Consider the following 17,590-nt stretch of genomic DNA (forward strand, 5'->3'; position numbering starts at 1 on the left):
CTGCTTCCCTTTTTCCAGGGGTTACAGATCATGAAAGGAAAACAAATCTGTCATTTTAATAAAAGCAGCTGCTTAGTAAAAAAGCATAGGAACAAGAACATAGTCTAACAATAGCCAAGAGAACAAGACAATAGTTCAAGTCTTTTACAGGTCATTTTGCCTGAGATTTTAAGTTGGTTGCAGCAAGCAATGAATTGGCTCTACTTGAAAAGAGTTTGGTTTAAGTTTTGTTTAGAGTTCTACAATTGCAATTATAGTGTCAATAAACTTACTTTTGTAAATGTCTCTTCCCTTCTCTAAAACTTGTAACATTCTTTCCCCAATATATCTGCAGCTGTTGCTTTTATGTTGTCATTTGTTACTAGGATCTATTTTCGTGTCATGTGAGGTGGCTGATCGTATTTTGAGATAATTCCCACTGACAGTGATTTGGCTCAAGTTCAGCTTAGCTATTAAGAATGGGTTAGTGGCCAACCGTTCCAAGACCAGTCTAAGGCTAACTCAGTATCTATCCCCATTACAACTTGATAAACTCTTCACAACTGACCTTGTTTATCACACGACCATAAAAACAATTGAAAGGTTAGGTACTGTGTGTGAGCTTTAGACCAACAAATTGGCCACATAGAGAATTGGTTACAGTTTGCTTATGTGGCAAATCTGTTGGAAATTGGAATGTAAACAAAGTTATATTAAGGAGGGGGTAGCAAGGGGAGAGGACATTCAGTATCTTGCAATCAGAAACCATAGTTGGCTTGTTTAATTTAAAATGGTGAGATTGCTCATCGAACCCCCTTAAAATGTGAAATCTAACCGACAGTTTTCGATAATTTTTTTAGCATATAAGAGGGGAGATGAGCAATCAGCTATAAAAATCTCGAGTGAATTGCCTTAAGTTGACCCATTCCGTTGTTACAAATTCAAAATAACGTATGAATATCTTAATTAGAAATTCTGGCAGAGTAGATTTTTCGCACAAACTAATAAAATATGGGAACAGATTGAAACCTTTCGCTTCATATATGGATTTCCAGATTAATTACATTTACAATTAAGAGAGGTTTATTAAGAGAGGCCTGTGCTTTGTAAAAGCAAATTGGTTGTTGATATATGATGGGTAGTGTTGTGACATGTCTTGTCATATGCAAGTAGTTCTTAGTCCTACCTATCAGATAAATCAATATATAGTTTATTGATGCATTACCCGTAAAACCGCTATAAAGAACAAAGCTATATACCGTGTTATATTTGACGTCGCAGTCGCGTTGCGATCCTTGAAATAACGTGGTATTGCTGTTAAATTTGGCCGATGCACGTTATACATCAGTCATGTTGTGGTGGTGGAACCATAAAAACGTTGTGGTTCAAATCACGGTTGCAGACCTTTTATAAAAAATTGGTTTCCACATAAAAATTTTACCTTCCTAACTAGAAAGCGTTGTTTTACTTTTGTGGTTTATGATGCTCCAAAGGTTGAGACGTTTACTCTATTCAACAATAAAGAGGGCATCACAAATCAAAAATGCTTTCAATTAACTAACAAGAATTCTGTAAAATACCTAAAACATCAATCTTTGATTATCTGTGAGATGTGTTGGAAACTCAACAAGAAATGTAATTCTTAAGTTTCCTCTCTTTCCTGGTTCTGTTGAGATTGGCATGGCATACCTTTGGTCAGTGATAATCTTCTGATAGCCAGGTATATGATCTCATCTAATGTCAAATTCATATGCTCTCCACCCAACAATGGAACTGATATTGTACATCCTGTAAGTGCCTTTAGTAAGGGAATTTCTACACATAATTCCAAGCCATCCCCTTCTCTTCTAAATAATTGATGTTTTTTCTCAGTCGTATAAAATAGGGTTAATAGACTTTTACCCCCTGTAATATAGTTTACTTTTGGTTTTCCCCCCTGCAAAATTTTTTTGTCAGATTTCGTCCTTGTAATTTTTTTTTGTTTTGGAATACCCCCTAGGCCAGCTGACTGTGCATTTTCGCTGATGTGGCACGCTGACTCACCTTTTTCTGATGATGTGGCGCACTAACTGTATTATTTTTTTTATTTTTTATTGTGTACACGTGGTATTTGTGATTTTTTAAAAAAATAAAAAAATCTTAGAAATTTTTTAAAAAAAAAAATTAATAAAAATGAAAAAATACCGGAAAAATTAAAAATATCTGGAAAAAATTAATAAAAATTAAAAATTAAAAATTAAAAAATCAGGTAAAATGAAAAATAATGAAAAAGTTCTAGAAAAATTAATAAAAAAAATCTGGAAAAATTTTAAAAAATTCTAGAAAAGATTAATATATATCGAAATTTTCGAAAAAATCAATAATATATATATAAAGTAAGGTTTTTTATGCCACGTGTCACTTCCACATTCTTTCTCAATATTTTTATTATTTTTTCTATTTTTAAAAACCAATATTTTATTGGGTTACTTAAGTAAATGGTCCCTGTAAATATTCAGAAGTTTGTTTTTAGTTCCTATAAAATAAAATCACACTTTTTAGTCCTTATAAAATTTTCCATCAGCATTTTTAGTCCCTATAAAATTTTTCCATTAGCATTTTTAGTCCCTATAAAAAATTTCCATCAACATTTTTGGTCCCTAAAATGCTTAAGGAAAATGTCATAGGGACTAAAAAGTGTGATTTTATTTTATAGGGAGTAAAAACAAAACTGTGAATATTTATAGGGTCTAAAAACTTAATTAACCCTATTTTATTTAACATAAATATCTCAACAACATTTTGATTTTATCCACTCAATATTTTCTTTAAATTTTTTATTGAATTTCTAATATTTTATGTAGCAGAAATATATCAACAAACTACACATAATACGATCTTATTTTATGATTAAAAGACTCCAATTTGTTTATTTGTTTTTAGGGAAAAAAGCTTCAATTAGTTATTACTAATATTTTAGCACTATATAATTCAATTAGTTTTTATGTTTGAGGAAAAAAAAGGTTCGATTAGTTTTTTTTGAATAAAAAGAAGGTTTGATTAGTTATTATGTTATCTTTTAGCAGCATATTCTAATGCAAATGTTAACTATAAATAAATAAATTTTCGTTAATCACATATTTACATATTTTGAGCACAAACAGAAACCCCAAACCTTCTTTTCATCTAACATTTTTCCTTCTTCAGGTTTGCCAAACACCAATTTTATTATTTCTCATACATATACTTTGATATATATATATCAATCGATTTTTCTCTCTCAAACCCATGGGCCACGAAACAAACCCATGACCACATGTTTAAAGGGACCCAAAACTCTTACCACTTGGACTAATTCATTATTGATTTTGTTACACTTTTTATCCTTGCATTGGGCATTCATCTCATCATCTATATTTATTTTTATGATATTATTATAATTTTAAATTTAAATAAATTCAATCTAATATAGTGACACGTGTATTCGTGCACACAAACTTATAAAACTTATTTAATATCTAACCGGGGCAACGCCGGGTCTCTAAACTAGTTATTAAAAAAATCTGAATTAAGTTCCTAAAAAAAATCGCAACTTTTATTTTTTGTATAAAAAATAAAAAAACAAACTTTTCAATTTCGAAAGAAAAATTTGAACTTTTTTAAAAAATTACGAAATATATTTTCTTTTTATTTTAAAAAATTTCGAAATATTTTAAATTCCTGGATTTTTCTTCTTTTTTTTTTTATAAAAATTCTTATAAAAAATAACACTTCTTATAAAAAATTTAGGAACTTAAACTATTTCAAAAAATTTTAAACTAATAAGACTATATATTTTGAAATTTTTTAAAAAAAGTTCAATTTTTTTTCAGCACTTAATCTTTTTTAAAAATTTTCAGGAACTTAATTAATATTTTTTTTATAATGTTTTCGAAATTTTCGATATATATTAATCTTTTCCAGAATTTTTTAAAATTTTTCCAGAATTTTTTTATTAATTTTTATAGAATTTTTTCATTATTTTTCATTTTACCTGATTTTTTTAATTTTTAATTTTTTAATCATTTTTATTAATTTTTCCAGAGTTTTTTAATTTTTCCGGTATTTTTTTATATTTTCAGATTTTTTTAATTTTTTTCGTTTTTTTAAAATTTTCTAAGAATTTTTTTAAAAAAATCACAAATTCCACGTGTACACAATAAAAAAATAAAAATAATAAAATAGTCAGCGCGCCACATCACCAGAAAAAGGTGAGTTAGCGTGCTATATTAGCGAAAATGCACAGTCAGTTGGCCTAGGGGGGTATTCCAAAACAAAAAAAATTTACAATGACGAAATCTGACAAAAAATTTTTACAGAGGGGAAAACCAAAAGTGACCTATATTACAGGGGTAAAGGCCTATTAACCCTATAAAATATTATGTCTTCTGAGTATGCATAATTAGGTCTCTCATTCCCTTTTCCTTCAAATTTAATCTTTGTTCCTTTCTTCCATCCAGGTTGGACATTTATTGTTAATAGTTCCTCCTCTTGAACTACACCCCTGCATGATAAAACAAATTAAACATCAAAAACATATTCTTAAATCATGTGTTTCTCTCTTCCTGCCAGGTTAAATTACATATACATTCACACATGTTTCACGCTCTAAAAAATATAAAGGTTAAATGTGTTTTTAGTCCCTCGAAATATATCTATGGTCTTGTAGCTAACACCGTCAATTGGAGAGCTTATATACAAAAGCTACCGAATCTTTGGTGTCAGAATCCTTACTTGCAACCATCAAGCACTTAAAATTGGATTCTCTACAAATGCAGTATAGTGCTGCAGCTGTAAGGACCGTTAAATTTAGAAGTTTTATCTTTCTAAATCTCATGGTCGATACAACTACATGACAACTATATAGAATCCAGGTTCGTGCATAGAAACCAACTATGAGACAAAATTTTTGACGGATCAAAAGCAAAAATAACTAAAAATGCATTTCTGCCAAATCTAAAAGAACGATTAATAAGTAACATTAATGATCAATTAATCAAATGATGGGGATGGATATATACGAACCCGGTATCTGTTAGGACATCTCTTGTAATCATGACCATTTTCTTGCAACCATGACACAACTCATCAAGGGTACATTCAATTTTTTTTTCTCAATTGGTGGAGGTTTTAACCCCCGGATTAATTAGAATACATTATTGGAGTTCCACTTCTACGACAGCAACTATTTCTTGACTGCATATGAGGAGACATTGTCAAATTGCCACTGGTACTAATATTTAATGAAGAATGGGTGGGAATAAAATTATTAGAGCTTCCCACGCTCCTGCTTGGCTTGTGTTTGTTCCTCTTTTGTTGTATTGTGTTGTTTCTTGACGTAGAAGGTATTGAATTAGAAGGTAAACGTGAAATGTATAAGCTTCTATGCCTACATAAACAACATCCTAATCTTGAACTCATCATTAGATCATCTTCTCTTAATGCATTTCCATTCAATCCCATGTTATGAATTCCATTCGCGTTATTACCCGATTTGTCTGATGAATCATAAAGATCACTTTCAGGACTTTGTTTAGATTTTCATTATGTATTCGTGCATCAAATTTCTATGAAAATGGTCATTCTTAAAATTGGATGTGAAATGAAACAAATAATGATAATATTTTGTTATTAATAAATGACACATTGAACACGATTTGTTAAAATCAATAGATGATGGTGTATGTACAATTTCATATAACAAATAAAATATACTTGTTGAGTTTGGGTGCGGCGGCGTGGTTTATTATCATCGGTAGATGATGATTACGTCGAAACCAAATTTTGATGAATGAGATTTGTATGCTCCAGAAAGACAACGAATGGAGGTTTTAGCCACCACTATGAGAGAGATGCAATGCAATGCAAGAGTCAGTGACAATGTCTAACAGGTGAATGTTTAGTGATCCAAATGTGGGGTATTAATGTAAAGAGAAATGATATTTTAACAACCATTTTGTGACAACCTATGTGACAACTTTATCTCTCATACTCACATTATCTTTTTACTTTTTCTCTCTATTGCTTTGGTTTCCGTGTCACTATCTACTTTTCTTTTGAAAATTGGTGGTTGTCACAAAAGTTGTTGATTTTTGGTTGTTAGAATATCATTGCTCTTTCTCTAATGTAAAACTATAGCAAGAGGAAGTAAGAAAACATTAACAGGAAGTTACACATTGGTTAAACTAAATTGTTAAGAGTAACAAAATCTTTTCCTTAGAACATTACACCCTCTTGAAAAGTGATAGGTAGGCAATACTTAGGAGGTCGTTTTTGGGGTGAGCCATTGAACTCCATCGAGATTGTTAATAGCATTCTGAGCATCGTCCCTGGTGGCAAAGGTAACAAAGCCAAAGCACCCAGTATAGCCAGACTCTTGATCAATAGCAAGATCGGCACTGGTCACATTTCCATAAGGACGGCAGAGATCAGCCAAATCAGAGTTACTACTGACGTAGACCGAGAGGTCGGTTACCAGAACAGAATTAGTGTTGTCAAGATAGGATGCAATCATCTTCTCCACAAAAGCTTCCATAAAGTCAGGTACGCAAAAACTCCCAATCTTGACTGTAGGTTTGTACTCGGGTTCATAAGCAGTAATACATTCACAACAAGGTTTTTGACCCCGAAGTCGGTGACCTGTGGATACAAACAGGTAAAATGAGATTAATTGATAGACATGAAATTCAATTCATTGTAGTCTGATGCATCGGATATTCAATTAATAACTTTGTTAGAGTTAATAATAGTGAAATTCAATTCATTATATTGTTGGACTGGTTTGGTTGTGTTGGCTTAGAACCGTCCCGTGATGTCAATTTCGGTGGGATCGAAACCATCTTTAACGAGTTTTCAATAATAATAATGATATTAAAAATGAGCAAATAGTCACTTTAGTCCCTGACTCTGCACCTCGCTGTCACATAGGTCCCTGACTCAAGATTAAATACAAATAAGTCCCTGACTCTACACTTCCGTTATCACTTTAGTCCCTGCCGTTAAAAAAAACTGTTAAGTGATGATGTGACATGCTGACAAGGAGTATGACGTGTCACAGGGACTAAAGTGAAAGTAAAAAATGGTCACTTTGGTCCCTGAATCGAAAATCAATATTCTCAATTTACTATTAGATCCCTGACTGTGTATACTTACTGTCAGTTAGGTCCCTGAATCGAAAATCAATATCCTCAACTTACTGTTAGGTCGCTAACTGTGGATACTTACTGTCAGTTAGGTCCTTGACAGTAAACACAAAATTTCACTAACATCCTTGTCAAGTTGTTAGTTTAACATGCTACTTACTGACAACACTAAGGTATATGTGCTAAATACCAAAATATTATTATAACACTTATAAAAATGATTTCATAGTTTAATAACAAATGTTTCCATAACATAACTATTAAGTCATTAATGTCAACCATGGAGTAATCAAAAGATTGCACCATATTTAGGCATATAATTCAACAAGTCATTACATAATGATTCAGCAAAATATTAAACAAAATATTGCACCATAATTGTGCTTATAATTTAGCAATTTCGGTACATAAATAAACTAACAAACATCACATAGTTGGCCTCGGACACATAGTTGTGCTTATAATGATTCCATAGTTTAGACTAACAATATCAGACACATGCAGGACTTGTAAAGTACTAAAACAAAGTCAATTGCAGTTAAAAAAACAAATTGTATATCCCTTAAACTATATTGGATTTCATAGAAATATAAGGGATTTTATCTTTAAGATAGTTATAGAGCAGTGTCTTCACTGAGTTCTATATTTAAGTTTGCTATTAATGCTTATTTGATTTAAGTGAGTCTACATACCAAGAAATGAGATTTTAGTATTATTACCTCCAGTACTTGTTCTAAAAAAAAAGCATGTTACTTTTTATCCTATGCTTATTAATCCTTAACTACTTATTAGTGCTTGCTTATTCTATGCTTATTTCATAGAAATATTAATGGTTAAACTATTATTTTTGATTAATAGTTATGTTTATGGAAACATTTGTTATTAAACAATGGAATCATTTTTATAAGTGTTATAATAATATTTTGGTATTTAGCACAGATATATTATATTAGTGTTGTCAGTAAGTAGCATGTTAAACTAACAACTTGTCAAAGATCTTAGTGAAATTTGGTGTTTACTGTCAGGGACCTAACTGACAGTAAGTATACACAGTTAGGGACCTAACAGTAAATTGAGGATATTAATTTTCGATTCAGGGACCTAACTGACAGTAAATGGCACGACATACTCCTTGTCAGCGTGCCACATCATCACTTAACAGTTTTTTTAACAGCAGGGACTAAATTGATAACGGAAGTGTAGAGTCAGGGACTTGTTTGTATTTAATCCTGAGTCAGAGACCTATGTGACAGCGTGATGCAAAGTCAGGGACTAAAGTGACTATTTGCTCTATTAAAAATTGAATGTAATAGGAAAAAGGGTAAAGCGAGATCCTCACGTTCGCCGTCGCTGTCGCTGTCGCTGGCAGTGTCGCTGTTGCTGTCGAGCAACCACCATTCGGAATAACACCATTCGGGTTTGGGAGGAGGAGGAGATTTGGGTTCAGAGGAGACGTCGTCGTCAGGCCGGTGTGGAAGGTTCAGCAAATCGAAATCATTCTCAATCGCCGCCATCTTTCAAAGCTTTTCTTAACTTCGATTCGATCGGAGGATTTATTGGGTTATTTTGGAACCCTAGTTTTTTGTTATTGTGCCTGCGTGCGTTCGTGCGTTTGTTGTGGAATTGAATGGAATGAATGAATAACCTTGTTTTGTTTTACGAAGGAAGGATGTGATTCGGTATTTGCCTATTTGGGCTTTTTAATGAATCTACTAGATGTATATAACAAGAAGAAAAAAAGATAATAAGTCATCAACACTTCCCAACTTCACTCAAAATCTGTTGGGAATACACTCTCTAACTAGGGGCACTTCAGTGCCTTTAACCTGGAAAAGGCATGTGCCTTTGTCCCAATAAGGCGCTGGCACGTGGCAATGCTTAGTTAAAAAAAAAAAACAAACTGGATTAATATTAGAACGCGTACATGTGAAACTTCTCCCCAGATTCTTCTCTCTTCAATTTTTGGGGATATAATAACTTGATGTAGCAGGGGAGCTCGCAAAGATTCTCTCTTTCTTCAAGAATTTGTCGTCTACTCGTTCTCAAAATGGAATCCTTGTCAACAAGAGGCTCGAACATTGGGGCATTCTACTTCTCTTTGAATTGGGTTTTAAGTGTTGGTTGTACACCTTGCACCTTGATATGTCGTAATTTATGTTGTTTTTTAGCTTCTAAATTCAATAAAAATTAGTTTATTTTCATCCTGTTTCAGAGCTATTTTACTTCAAAGTTTTTGTTTTGTTTTCAGAGTCAAAATAATGAAGAACAATGTACTTAGATCAAAAGCATGGATAAAGAGCCAAGAAAGAGAAGAAAAATCAAGAAAAAGACATTTTTAAATCACCGCGGTCGTGCTCATCATTGCACTAGGTCGTGTTGCCCCCTGCTGAGGTTGTGCCCAGCAATGTCGAACTAAACCGCACGACCGTGCGCCACCTTTTGCCAGTAGAATGTGAAGAGGTTTCAAGGGAGCACGGTTGTGCTCCTCACAAACACGACCGTGTAAGTTATGCAGACAGAAAAAAGAGGTTACTAACTCTTCGAATTTGTCCTTTATTGTCTTGTAATCCGAGTTTAATGCCTCATCTAAGGTTCTAGGCTATAAATAGGTCCTTTATCATACTTGTAATACAAAAGCAAATTGATTCAAGGATGACGTTTAATGGTTTAAGTATATGTTTGGTTCAGCTTCCACATCCTTCAAAAGCAATTCTGGCAACTTCAGAAGTGAAAACTAGCAATTCCAACATGTTTGGTTCAGCTTCTCAAAATCAATTCTAAGAAAATGCTTTTTTTAATTGTTAATTTAGGATTGATTTGCCATCTCAGGTTAACATTGACTTGATAGCATTTTGGTGAACAATAGATTTGAAACTGTTAGTGCAATGTGGGACAATCTTTAGTTTCCTTGCAGTTTATTATGATCACTTTCATCAGAGTGGAATCTCACTATTTTTCTTACGAGGCCTAAGTCTATAACTTTACTTTTTATTGCTGTAAAATGACAATTATTTTCATTACAGATTCATATCTGGTTCCTTTAGCTTGTTCATATTCATAACATAATAATTGCTTTCAAGCACTTTGTGTGCTCAGTGTAGATTTTGTATGTTATTAAAGTCTAATAAATCATGTTGGTTATGATAACTTTTCTTGTTTTACACTAAAAGAAATGTCAAGTTTAATTTTATGTAATGCTTAGAAGCATACCTTGTTGTATGTTCCAATAGCTTTTAGTATATTGAGGCATGTGGTGTTGAATAAAATGTTTATAAGGACGGTGTTACCAAATTAAGTTAGTGATTCTTTTAAGGAAGCCATGTTCAGCATTTTATACGAGCTTACATCCTCCTTCGGCTACTTAATTAGTAGCACAAGAAAATACAATAAAGAATACATATCTTACTATAAATGGACTGTGGGTCGAAGTTATTGTGTTGTGGTGCTTTTGGTCTCCAATTCCCTTTTATGTGATAATCCTAATTCTCTTTTGTTGGAGTTAACTTGGAGATATGTTACTATCACTTGCACTGTCCTCTTTCTAGAATATAAGCATGATGTTAAATTCCATTAGTGATATACTACAGCTGTTGGTTAAACACCGTCTGACGGCCAAAAATAACACGAAGGAATGGAAGAATGTGATATCATGATGATTGATTTTACTGCTAGAAGACTGTGTTATAGTGTTATGTACGTGTTTCTCACTGCATTTTGAAAATAAACCCCTATGCTTCTCAAAGTAATGATACTCTGAGACACATCTTACTCCTTCTCTACTAGTCATTGTAAATCTGAATGGTACAAGTTATCCACACACGACCATTATGAGGCAATCGATCACTTTTCATAACTTTATCATTATTTGTTCCTTATTGTATTTAGTGCCAGGGAATATTATTCTCTTCATATACTTTTTACATGAGTTTTAACACACACTTAGTTGCGGTTCAGCATGAAATTTCCTTGTGCTTCAAGAGTTATTTCAATTCAATGTGCTACTCTAACGCCAGTATACTGTATACATATGTGAATCTGTTATTGGTGGTCAGCTTGTTTTAATATTACCATTTTACAGCTCCTTCTCATCAAAGACTTTTAGGAAATTTTCATTTGATTCCATATGTTGTTTTGATGTAAATTTGAAAGCAAGCTAGTTTTCTGCCAGCTGGTATTGAGTTGTGCACTTGTGCCTAGTGCCTAGTTTTCTCTGCCAGTATGTCCTTGATATTCTTTAATTTTTTTTCTGCGGGAGTGACAATTAGAAAGCAGTTATGTTTTTTTTTTCCTTTCTCTATCATACAGATGATATGATGGTAGATATATATTATTCTGAACCATGTTTTTTTAAAGCTGTGAAGCAAGTATGCAATACATCAATTTTTAATACTAATAAGCTGCAATGAACCAACTGATAAGCTTCTTTTATTTCACGGCCACTGCATGAAACTGACATACACATTTCCTGGATGTGCAATTCTTCAAGCACGCATGATTGATTATGGAGTACACATAATTTTTATATTTCTTGTGCTTATGTTCAGGGATAATGCAGTCAACATAGGAGGAGAGAAGCCTGTAAAGAAACTGAAGGTGATCTAATGCCTCTTCCCAAAAAGAGGCAAGTGCATTTACTTCGAGCTTCTTGTGGTAACTAACTCTTCATTTGGTGCTTTAATCAGGATGTGTTTATGGTAAGTATTTGACGAGTAAAGAACATAAGGAGATTGATTTAAGACTACAAGGTAGTCTAGATGGATTGGTCTTCTTCCTTTCATTTCTCCTCTGCAAATACTTTTCTGTTTTTGATTTCCTTGCTGCTTCCCTTTTTCCAGGGGTTACACACCATGAAAGGAAAACAAATCTGTCATTTTAATAAAAGCAGCTGCTTAGTAAAAGAGCATAGGAACAAGAACATAGTCTAACAAAAGCCAAGAGAACCAGACAATAGTTCAAGTCTTTACAGGTCATTTTGCCCGAGATTTTAAGTTGGTTGCAGCGAGCAATGATGCAGGCTTCGCGTTGGTACTACTTGAAAAGAGCTTGGTTTAAGTTTTGTTTAGAGTTCTACGATTGCAATTACAGTGTCAATAAACTTACCTCTGTAAATGTCTCTTCCATTCTCCATAACTTGTAACATTCTTTCCCCAATATATTTGCAGTTGTTGCTTTTATGTTGTCATTTGTTACTAGAATTTATTTTCGTGTCATGTGAGGTGGATGATCGTATTTTGGGATAATTCCCACTGACAGTGAATCGGATCAAGTTCAGCTTAGCTATTAAGAATGGGTTAGTGTCCAAGACCAGTCTAAGGCTAACTTAGTATCTATCCCCATTACAACTTGATAAACTCTTCACAACTGACCTTGTTTATCACACGACCATAAAAATAATTGAAATGTTAGGTACTGTGTGTGAGCTTTAGACCAACAAATTGGCCACATAGAGAATTGGTTACAATTTGCTTATGTGGCAAATCTGTTGGAAATTGGAATGTAAACAAAGTTATATTAAGGAGGGGGTAGCAAGGGGAGAGGACATTCAGTATCTTGCAATCAGAAACCATAGTTGGCTTGTTTAATTTAAAATGGTGAGATTGCTCATCCAACCCCCTTAAAATGTGAAATCTTACCGAAAGTTTTCGATAATTTTTTTAGCATATAAGAGGGGAGATGGGCAATCACCTATAAAAAAAATTCGAGTGAGTTCCCTTAAATTGACCCATTCCGTTGTTACAAATTCAAAATAACGTATGAATATCTTAATTAGAAATTCTAGCAGTGTAGATTTTTCGCACAAACTAATAAAATATGGGAACAGATTGAAACTTTACGCATCATATATGGATTTCCAGATTAATTACATTTACAATTAAGAGAGGCTTATTAAGAGAGGCTTGTGCTTTGTAAAAGCAAATTGGTTGTTGATATATGATGGGTAGTGTTGTGACATGTCTTTTCAGATGCAAGTAGTTCTTAGTCCTACTTATCAGATAAACCAATATATAAAGACAACGTGGTATAAAGAACAAAGCTATATACCGCATTATATTTGAAGTCGCAGTCGCGTTGCGATCCTTGAAATAACGTGGTATTGCAGTTAAATTTGGCCAATGCACGTTATACATCAGTCATGTTGTGGTGGTGGAACCATAAAAAAAAACGCTGCGCTTCATATCACGGTTGCAGACCTTTTATAAAAAATTGGTTTCAACATAAATTTTTTACTTTCCTAACTAGAAAGCGTTGTTTTACTTTTGTGGTTTATGATGCTCTAAAGGTTGAGACGTTTACTCTATTCAACAATAAAGAGGGCATCACAAATCAAAAATGCTTTCAATTAACTAACAAGAATTCTGTTAACTACCAAAAACATCAGATCTTTGATTATTGTGAGATGTGTTGGAAACTCAACAAAAAATTTAATTCTTAAGTTTCCTCTCTTCCCTGGTTCTGTTGAGATTGGCATACCTTGGTCAGTGATAATCTTCTGATAGCCAGGTATATGATCTCATCTAATGTCAAATTCATATGCTCTCCACCCAACAATGGAACTGATATTGTACATCCTGTAAGTGCCTTAAGTAAGGGAATTTCTACACATAATTTCAAGCCATCCCCTTCTCTTCTAAATAATTGATGTCTTTTCTCAGTTATATAAAATATTATGTCTTCTGAGTATGCATAATTAGGTCTCTCATTCCCTTTTCCTTCAAATTTAATCTTTGTTCCTTTCTTCCATCCAGGTTGTACATTTATTGTTAATAGTTCCTCCTCTTGAACTACACCCCTGCATGATAAAACAAATTAAACATCAAAAACATATTCTTAAATCATGTGTTTCTCTCTCCCTTTCGGGTTAAATTACATATACATCCACACATGTCTCACGCTCTAAAAAATATAAAGGTTAAATGTGTTTTTAGTCCCTTGAAATATATTTATAGTCTTGTAGCTAACCCCGTCAATTGGAGAGCTTATATACAAAAGCTACCGAATCTTTGGTGTCAGAATCCTTACTTGCAACCATCAAACACTTAAAATTGAGAAATGATATTTGTACAACCACTTTATTACAACTTTTTGACAACTTTCTCTCTCATACTCACATTATATTCTTATCCTCTCTCTTCCTTTTTCTCTCTTTATTGTTTTGGACCAATGAGAAGAGAGAAAATGAAAGTTGTCATCAAAGTTGTCTCAAATGGTTGTACATATATCACTACTCCTTAAAATTGGATTCTCTACAAATGTAGTATATTGCAGCAGCTGTAAGGACCGCTCTAAATCTCATGGTCGATACAGCTGCAGGACATCTATATAGAATCCAAGTTCATGCATAAAAACCAACTATGAGACGAAATTTTTGACGGATCAAAAGCAAAAATAACTAAAAATGTATTTCTACCAAATCAAAAATAACGATTAATAAGTAACATTAATGATCAATTAATCAAATGATGAGGATGGATATATCCGAACCTGGTATCTGTGAGGACATCTCTTGTAATCATGACCATTATCTTGCAACCATGACACAACTCATCAAGGGTACATTCAATTTTTTTCTCAATTGGTGGAGGTTTTAACCCCCGGATGAATTAGAATACATTATTGGAGTTCCACTTCTCCGACAGCTACCATTTCTTGACTGCATATGAGGAGGCATTGTCAAATTGCCACTGGTACTGCTATTTAATGAAGAAGGGGTGGAATAAAAATTATTAGAGCTTCCCACGCTCCTGCTTGTCTTGTGTTTGTTCCTCTTTCTGCTATTGATTGTGTTGTTTCTTGACGTAGAAGCTAAACGTGAAATGTTTAAGCTTCTATGCCTACATAAACAACATCCTAATATTGAACTCATCATTAGATCATCTTCTCTTGATGCATCTCCATTCAATCACATGTTATGAATTCCATTCGCGTTATTACTCGATTTGTCATCCACAACAGGTTCCTGATGAATCATAAAGATCACTTTCAGGACTTTGTTTAGATTTTCATTATGTATTCGTGCATCAAATTTCTATAAAAATGGTCATTCTTAAAATTGGACGTGAAATGAAACAAATAATGATAATATTTGTTGTTTAATAATGACACATTGAACATGTTTTGTTAAAATCAATAGATGATGGTGTATGTACAATTTCATATAACAAAAAATATACTTGTTGAGTTTGGTTGTGGCGTTGTGGATTATTATCATCAATCAGTAGATGATGATGATTTTTTACGTCGAAACCAAATTTTGATGAATGATTTCTATGCTCTAGAAAGACAACGAATGGTGTTTTTAACCACCACCATGAGAGAGATGCGATGCAATGCAAGAGTAGTGACAATGTCTAACAGTTGAATGTTTGGTGATCCAAATGTGGGGTATTTTCTATCATACACTTTTATCAGTACCATCTCTAATTAGGAACAAAATACATTTTCTTTGTCGTTTTGACTTTTTTTGAACCATTTCTCAAGTAGGTGAAAGGGTTTTGAGTTACATGGTACAGTACTCTTTAAATGGCACGGAATTCCTCTTACATGGTACTCTGTAAACATTCCATTACGTTTCTATTAATCTGCATTATTAAAATAAATAAATGTAAAACTATAGCAAGAGGAAGTAAGAAAACATTAACAGGAAGTTACACATTGGTTAAACTAAATTGTTAAGAGTAACAAAATCTTTTCCTTAGAACATTACACCCTCTTGAAAAGTGATAGGTAGGCAATACTTAGGAGGTCGTTTTTGGGGTGAGCCATTGAACTCCATCGAGATTGTTAATAGCATTCTGAGCATCGTCCCTGGTGGCAAAGGTAACAAAGCCAAAGCACCCAGTATAGCCAGACTCTTGATCAATAGCAAGATCGGCACTGGTCACATTTCCATAAGGACGGCAGAGATCAGCCAAATCAGAGTTACTACTGATGTAGACCGAGAGGTCGGTTACCAGAACAGAATTAGTGTTGTCAAGATAGGATGCAATCATCTTCTCCACAAAAGCTTCCATAAAGTCAGGTACGCAAAAACTCCCAATCTTGACTGTAGGTTTGTACTCGGGTTCACAAGTATGATAAGGACAAAGTTTTGCACCCCGAAGTCGGTGACCTGTGGATACAAACAGGTAAAATGAGATTAATTGATAGACATGAAATTCAATTCATTGAAATTTGCTTAGGAATCCTAGAAATTTAAAACGCATATTAAAAATTGAAGATAATAGGAAAAAAGGGGAAAGCGCGAGATCCTCACGTTCGCCGTCGCTGTCGCTGTCGCTGGCAGTGTCGCTGCTGTCGATGTCGCTGTTGAGCAACAACCATTCGGAAAAAAACAATGCGCGTGGTTTGGTAGGAGGAGGAGGAGATTTGGGTTCAGAGGAGACGTCGCCGCCCTTAAACTTCTCGATTGCATTTTCGTCAGGCCGGTCGAGATCACGACCGTCTCCACACCGTGAGTTCACCAGTTCTCTCTCAATCGCAGCCATCTTTCAAAGCTTTTCTTAACTTCGATTCGATCGGAGGATTTATTGGGTTATTTTGGAACCCTAGTTTTTTGTTATTGTGCCTGCGTGCGTTTGTTGTGAAATTGAATTGAATTGAACGCATAACCTTGTTTTGTTTTACGAAGGAAGGATATATATATATATATATATATATATATATATATATATATATATATATATATATATATGTGTGTGTGATTCGGTATTTGGGCTTCTTAATGAATCTACTAGATGGAAATAAGAAGAAAAAAAGATAATAAGTCGTCAACATTTTCCAACTTCACTCAAAATCTGTTGGGAATATACACTCTCTAGCTGCCCTCTAAAGGAACACCTTGACTTTCTGTGGAATTTTAAGCCTCCACCAAGTTTTCTTCTACTCTCAACTTGTTGGAATTTTAAGCCTCCTTAAGTTTTCTTTCACTAAGGAGTTAATGTCTTCACCACGACCATACGGAGCTTCTTTTATGGACAGCTTCCAATAGAATTGAAAACTCTTCGAGGCAACCGTCCTTAAAATATTGCACTACAACTTCCGATTAGGGTGGCATTTAGGGTGGGTGAGGGAAAGATTTTCCCACCATGGATCAGTTAATTTTAGCCATTAGATCAAGTAAAGAACACTGTCTTATTGTGCACCATCAATACTAGAATATTTTTTCATCATCTTCCACCACTCTCTCCTTCAATGCCCATTTCACATTCAATCTTCAACTCACAAAATTAATATTCAATAATTACAGAAATTAAAAACTCTTCATCACCTATAATTCAGAAACCAAATTAAAATCAAACAACTCAAATTAAGAAAATCAGATCTTGATAAAGGAAATATGTCTAAAAAATGAAACCAGTTAGCTATTGGGAACTTCTTAATCTGGAATCACATAAAGCAAATTCTTGAAAACCCTTTTCATAACAGATCAAATTAATTTTTTTATGTGAGAC

At 33.5% G+C, this 17,590-nt stretch overlaps 2 protein-coding genes, 1 long non-coding RNA gene and 2 pseudogenes across 5 annotated transcripts; 1 reads left to right on the forward strand and 4 right to left on the reverse strand.

The window, feature by feature from the left end:
* Positions 1 to 1,518: 1,518 nt before the first annotated feature.
* On the reverse strand, positions 1,519 to 5,763 carry LOC146941454 (uncharacterized; annotated as a pseudogene).
* Positions 5,764 to 6,155: 392 nt separating this feature from the next.
* On the reverse strand, positions 6,156 to 8,680 carry LOC146941455 (uncharacterized). The gene is made up of 2 exons (XM_085755239.1): positions 8,479 to 8,680; positions 6,156 to 6,636 (listed from the first exon to the last, which is right to left on the reverse strand). Exons 1-2 carry the CDS (start codon positions 8,651 to 8,653, stop codon positions 6,257 to 6,259), a joined length of 555 nt encoding a protein of 184 aa, XP_085611365.1. The 5' UTR covers positions 8,654 to 8,680; the 3' UTR covers positions 6,156 to 6,256.
* Positions 8,681 to 8,914: 234 nt separating this feature from the next.
* LOC146941456 (uncharacterized) lies at positions 8,915 to 12,313 on the forward strand. Of its 2 annotated transcripts, none has more exons than XR_015032391.1 (3): positions 8,915 to 9,667; positions 11,684 to 11,833; positions 11,975 to 12,313. It is a non-coding gene; the product is annotated as an uncharacterized LOC146941456 (long non-coding RNA). The 2 variants fall into 2 exon arrangements; XR_015032392.1 differs by having other exon boundaries at positions 8,915 to 9,641.
* Positions 12,314 to 13,483: 1,170 nt separating this feature from the next.
* LOC146941457 (uncharacterized) lies at positions 13,484 to 16,916 on the reverse strand (annotated as a pseudogene). The gene is made up of 4 exons (XR_015032393.1): positions 16,393 to 16,916; positions 15,311 to 16,248; positions 14,622 to 15,096; positions 13,484 to 13,929 (listed from the first exon to the last, which is right to left on the reverse strand). The product of XR_015032393.1 is annotated as an uncharacterized LOC146941457 (transcript).
* Positions 15,875 to 16,624, reverse strand: LOC146941458 (eukaryotic translation initiation factor 3 subunit G-like). Its single transcript, XM_085749958.1, has 2 exons — positions 16,393 to 16,624; positions 15,875 to 16,248 (listed from the first exon to the last, which is right to left on the reverse strand). Exons 1-2 carry the CDS (start codon positions 16,622 to 16,624, stop codon positions 15,875 to 15,877), a joined length of 606 nt encoding a protein of 201 aa, XP_085606084.1.
* Positions 16,917 to 17,590: the final 674 nt, after the last annotated feature.

The sequence above is a fragment of the Medicago sativa genome, chromosome 3, assembly GCF_051527215.1.
Source record: "Medicago sativa cultivar Bolivia chromosome 3, Bolivia_mono, whole genome shotgun sequence".
NCBI classification, from domain to species: Eukaryota; Viridiplantae; Streptophyta; class Magnoliopsida; order Fabales; family Fabaceae; genus Medicago; species Medicago sativa.

Bases quoted from the DNA above. Each gene is read 5' to 3' on its own strand.
- LOC146941455 (XM_085755239.1), bottom strand. From the start codon at position 8,653: ATGGCGGCGATTGAGAATGATTTCGATTTGCTGAACCTTCCACACCGG. The intron at 6,637-8,478 runs GTGAGGATCTCG...TTGTATCCACAG, and splicing joins CAGCGACAGCGACGGCGAAC to GTCACCGACTTCGGGGTCAA.
- LOC146941458 (XM_085749958.1), bottom strand. From the start codon at position 16,624: ATGGCTGCGATTGAGAGAGAACTGGTGAACTCACGGTGTGGAGACGGT. The intron at 16,249-16,392 runs GTGAGGATCTCG...TTGTATCCACAG, and splicing joins CAGCGACAGCGACGGCGAAC to GTCACCGACTTCGGGGTGCA.